This window comes from Acyrthosiphon pisum, chromosome A1 (genome assembly GCF_005508785.2).
Source record: "Acyrthosiphon pisum isolate AL4f chromosome A1, pea_aphid_22Mar2018_4r6ur, whole genome shotgun sequence".
NCBI lineage: Eukaryota > Metazoa > Arthropoda > Insecta > Hemiptera > Aphididae > Acyrthosiphon > Acyrthosiphon pisum.
This window is the reverse complement of record NC_042494.1, coordinates 101,010,554-101,016,079: the sequence shown is the minus strand read 5'-3', so window position 1 is coordinate 101,016,079 and position 5,526 is coordinate 101,010,554. Positions and strand designations below refer to the sequence as shown.

Genomic DNA, 5,526 nt, shown 5'->3' with positions numbered 1-5,526 from the left:
GTGGATAAATATGCAAGAAGTTGTGTCGCGCATGTGCATATCGAATACCTTAATTCGGTGACTCGTCTTTGATATTGGCAAAGTTTTTTTGTATTGGTCTTTGGTATAATACGCTGTAGATCCATCCATAGTATAATGATCTAAGGGTAAAATGAAAGCCTGTTTTCCTATTTGTGATAACTGTTTCACTGTGAACTTCAACTGAAAACAATATGACACGACACATTCTCTTTATCTTGTATTATTCTTCGCTATTCAACATTGTCTTTGACTGTCTGAGCTTTGAGCGTAGTTTTATAGAATTACTACATTAAAATATTACTATAATACTATTTAGTATATACTATTCTAATATCTTTTTTGTACAATTCAAGGTCTCCAAATATCTTTAACTTTTAAGTATACGGTATATCGGCAAAGTCCCCACCCCACCATAAATACTGCCCAAGTTACGCGCCCATGACTACATACATATTATATATTAGTTGGTTTTTATTTCAATGCACTTAATATTAAAATAAATGTCTTATTTTTTCAAATTATATTATAATCATAATTATTGAAATATATTTAATTTATTTAATGTAATAATTATAAAAAAAATATAATTTTTCATAATTTAAAAGGCTAGTTAGTGCTCAAATAGTTCCCAATGATTTCAACGCAAGATCATGTGCAAAGTGGAGGAAATATTTATATCGACTAGCAGTTGTTAAATCAGAATTTAAGGATTTATACGCTGAGAGATTTGTGTTTCCAATCCCAATTACAGAAGATAAACGTTGTTATTTTATTCAGTAAGTTTTTATTGTCTTATCTTTAAATAATTCCTTTTTATTTAAAAATAATATCCGTATTTATTATTCTCATTGATTTCAGAAAAAGTGATTTTGATGTAGAACTTGTGAAAAATGTACTGCCACTATTTATTGGAACTAAAGATTACAAAACATTTATGGGAAAATCTGGACTAAATACAGAGTAATTAAAAAAAATAAAAATATTTTATAAATTATATACTCCGTTCAAATTAAGAAGGAACTTGGGCAACCAACTTGTGGGCAAGTGTGTGGATTTCACATATGGCAGGCATTTATATGATAAATGTGGCAGTCAGAAAAAAAACCCAATAAATTAAATACCCGCTAAAATAGAGTATGGAAATAAAAGTCGATTTGAGTCCAATTTTTTTTTTTTTTTTTAGGGTGCGATATAATTTTTCTATGATATAATATTTTGTTTTATTGTTGGATACCTACTTATATAGCTATACTTTGATTATTGAATGGATATACAATATATTTTTTATTAAATTGCATTTGTATTGATAAAAAATTTGACATTTTGACTGGTTTGATCCAGGTAAAATTAACTTGATTTATATTGTTGGGTACCTACCCCCTTGTATCTAAATTATTACATATGATTAAACTAGGATAAAAAAAATATAGATAAATTTATTTTTGTGGGTTTTTTTTCCAGAATTTGGTTTACTTGGATAGGTGATAAACAGGTGTTGCTTGACCAGTTACAGCTGAGGTTCCTTCTTAAGAGGACGTGGTACCCGCACCCGCATGTGTTGTCATTGTCTTACAAGTCTGTAACATAACAAATTCTACGCAAAGCAGAATACGTGTAGCTCCGTTAGTTTAAAAATTAGAGTGAATTTACCTCTTATAAAATCTAAAGGTAAGATTATTATCTAGACAACCTCATGGGCTTTTTATTATATTTTAATTTTTAAACGAGTTATGAGTCCTTTAAAATTAAAATATAATAAAAAAGCCCATGAGGCCATGAGTTCTGCTTTGTGTAGAATTTGCTATATTACGCACTTGTAAGATGGTGACAACACATGAATGTCCTCTTAATATGATCTTCTTAGAGTTAGAACATTGAATATTTATGATATGAATTAAATGTATTTAATTAATTAAATTTGATTATTTCTAATTTTTGTAATCCAGTTAACAAAATTATAAGTGTATAGCAAAAATTCGGATATTTTGTCAGATGAGTTTGTGGTTTACTGATACTGTGTGTCCTCATTTAATGTCAATGTTAGGTTCCTAAAAAGACAACATTAAGAGGACGCTACACCTGCATGTGTTGTCTCAGTCTTACAAATGTACAACATAGTTAAAACTGTTTTGTGCGGGAATGAACCGAGAAGGCTACAATCATAACCAAGAAACATGATTGGCTATGCAACATTGTTTTTATTTTTTGATATCATTTATATGAAAAAAGTTTTTAAAGTTTGAAAAAAACAAACAATAATGGTTTTTGAAACAGTAAGAACTTTTTTCATACAAGTAATATCAAAAAAATAAAAACAACATTGCACAGCCAAAGTTCTCCTTTTTATGTGGTGAAAATCTAGTTTCTTATTTATGACTGTAGCATTCTCGGTTCTTTCCCGCGCAAAACAGTTTTTTGCCATGTTGTATATTTGTAAGACGGAGACAACGCATGTGGGTATAGCGTCCTCTTAAGTGAGACACTTTACATGCGCTAAATTAGGACGTGTTCCTGCTAAAATCATATAGGCAAACGTAATAATTAATAATAGTATAATATGTATTAGTGTATTACACGACAACTGTATATAGTGCAGGACAAGAAAAGTGTCATTAAACAACTTATTACCGATCAAATGTAGAACTAATACGAAATACACTTAACACTTATATGTAACATTGGTACATATAAAATAAATATTTAATATGATTTTGACCCCAGAAACACATTGCTCATTCTGATGACGACTCCCCCACCAGTAAAGCCTATACATCGACTATGCTTAACAATATTAAATGAGACTACATTAATAGAGGACTTCCTGTATTTTATATTCTAATACTCTTATCGAGTTAAGTCTAACACATCTATGATTTAATTAGATAGTATTTATACAAAGTTAGATGTTAAAATTGTAATTCTACTATAAATTATATTTTTGAATTATTAAATAAAAATTCAAAATTTTAAATTTTGAGTGAATAAGGAATGTATTTTATGCAATTATGCATGTTATATATTATTACACCTTTGATACATTTTTTTTCTTTAGATTGAGTACAATACGTACATGGAATAATATTGAAATAGTTCCAGGCCGTTCATTTTATCCAACAGATATTGACAAGTATTACAATTATTGGGATATTCGTGTTAATGCAAGATCATTTCTTTACAAACAAGTATGATTTTATGTCTTTATGATCACTATTCACTTAATTATTATTTTTATTTTTATTTCCATTAGTACTTTTTGAGTGTTAATTTAATAGTACTAGTATTAGTTTTATTTATAGAATTAATTTATAATAAACAGTTTATATTTATTTTTATGAGGACGTGGTACCCACACACGTGTTTTCTCTGTCTGACACATGTAAGACATAGCAAATTTTTGACAGTTTTAATAGTGTGCTGTCAGTTTTGATATCAGAGTGAATTTACCTATCATCAAAATTTTAGGTAAGAACATATTTATTTCTGTACTTGTTGGTTTTGTATGATCTTTTAATTATTAAGTGAATTATGAACATTTTCAAATATTAATATTTTACATTCTCATAACTCACTTAAAAGTTAAAATATCGTAAAAAAAACTAACAACTGGTTAACGAGAGAACATGGTAATGTTCTTACCTAAAAGCATTGATTGTAAATACTTGTATTTATAATCAATGCTAAAAGTTTGACTATAGGTCAATTCACTCTAATATCATATTGAAACTGGCAAACGAAAATATGCTATGTCGTACGTGTAAGACAGAGAACAAACATGAGTATCACCTTTCTCTTAAGCACTGAATAATCAAAAGTACCATAATTTTTTTGTGAAAAAAAATGAATCAATCTTTCTATTGTATGGGTAATACCCTATATGGTTAATCCACCAAATCTTAATCTCGGGGTCACGTTGGGCACCATCTTGTCGTATACGTTGGTCACGTTTTGTTTATTTTTCATACATCAGTCATTAAATTATGACTTGATACCTGTCACTGTATCATGTTACTTTTATTAACTTTTCTTACAAAGTTAAAATATAACTTGATTGTTAACACATTACACACTTGTATTCAGAAACATTTTTCTAAGCTTCTGCTTTATAGTTATGAAGACTCATCTTGACAATTCAGAAATTATTGTATTCTTAAAGTTAAAATAATTTATGGTATTTTATTAATACAAATTATGTTAGGTATGATATCTCAATTAAACTATTGTTTTTTTTATTTTTTAGATAAGACGTACTGTTGGTGTGCTCATTAAAGTTGCACAAAATATAATAACATATGATGATGTTAAATATATGTTTGATAATCCATCAATTAATAGTTGGAATCCAAAAATATCAACAGCACCAAGTTATGGCCTATATTTGTATGACATTGGCTACGACGAAAAAGATTTAATTTTACCAATAGAACACGATAAGTTAGAAGAACCGGTTCATTCTGAAAATCCTGTCGAAATTTCTTTAGATTTAAAAAAAGAAATAGTGAAACAACGTATAGAAAATCGGAGAGTATCACTTGAAGCTCGTACTGCCAAGTCAATTGAAAAAATTAAAAATCATGAGTTTCTTAGATCAGTTAAAAAGTAAAAAAAATAGTTTATTAAGTGTTGAAACCAAAGTAACTACAGAAAGTGGTCTAGTTTTTAAAGAAATAAAATTAGCAGATGGTTTTAAAAGACAATGTTTGAGCGAACGAACTTATGGTTATATTGTTGATTCTAATCCAGATCTTAATGCTGGTCATGTATTTGAGTTTTTATATTTTGGCTCACAAGATATTGCTTGTGACCCAAATATTTTACATGCATTACAGATAACCGATGTATTGAGTATAGGTGTAACTGTACCTAAATACAATAATTGTATGTATAAATTTATTGAAGCTTATGATGTACCATCATTTAATATGAATAATATTTTTAATGATTGCTTTTTATACATTGAAAATATTCGTCTAACGGGTCGTCGTATATTTATTCATTGTAATGCTGGCATATCTCGTTCACCAACAATTGTTATAGCATATGTTATGAAGCATTTAAAAATTAATTTTGAACATGCTTTCAAACTTGTTAAAGAAACCAGATCAACTATAAAACCTAATGCTGGTTTTCTTTCACAATTAAAAGCATATGATGAATGTTTAAATAATAAATTGTATTTGTAAATAAATTGAAAATATATGTGTTTATAATTTAATATTAATTTAAATTTATTGAAAATATCCATAACAGTACCTCCAATTGTTGGAGGCACTGATATCTATAGAAACGCCTATGACATAATTATTTTTAAAGATCAAACACCCGCCCATCCCCAAGTTCTTCTCCCATTATTAATTTACTTACCTATGACATTTATTATAGGTAAAACCAACTTTTGTTCCTTCTGGCTGCAATACTATATGTATATAGACTGACTGTAATTGCCTCTGAAATAACCTTAGTCACAACACTGTGTATAACGAATCTGTTCTTATAAGTACATTTCAT

General features: G+C 28.2%; 2 protein-coding genes across 2 annotated transcripts in view; both read left to right on the top strand.

Annotated features, from left to right (window-relative positions):
* Positions 1-5,235, top strand: part of LOC100569442 (tRNA pseudouridine synthase-like 1) — a 10,067-nt gene extending 4,832 nt beyond the window's left edge. The window contains exons 4-7 of the mRNA XM_003241962.4: positions 627-797; positions 880-981; positions 3,074-3,203; positions 4,259-5,235. Coding sequence (XP_003242010.1) covers positions 627-797; positions 880-981; positions 3,074-3,203; positions 4,259-4,621 — 766 coding nt within the window. The 3' untranslated portion in view covers positions 4,622-5,235. The remainder of the gene's footprint in view (positions 1-626; positions 798-879; positions 982-3,073; positions 3,204-4,258) is intronic.
* Positions 4,484-5,235, top strand: LOC103308195 (dual specificity protein phosphatase 19). The gene has a single exon (XM_008181174.1). The coding sequence runs from the start codon at positions 4,593-4,595 to the stop codon at positions 5,199-5,201; it is 609 nt and encodes a 202-aa protein (XP_008179396.1). The 5' UTR covers positions 4,484-4,592; the 3' UTR covers positions 5,202-5,235.
* Positions 5,236-5,526: the final 291 nt, after the last annotated feature.

What these genes read in the sequence shown, in the direction of transcription:
- LOC103308195 (XM_008181174.1), top strand. Translation starts at nt 4,593, where the DNA reads ATGAGTTTCTTAGATCAGTTAAAAAGTAAAAAAAATAGTTTATTAAGT.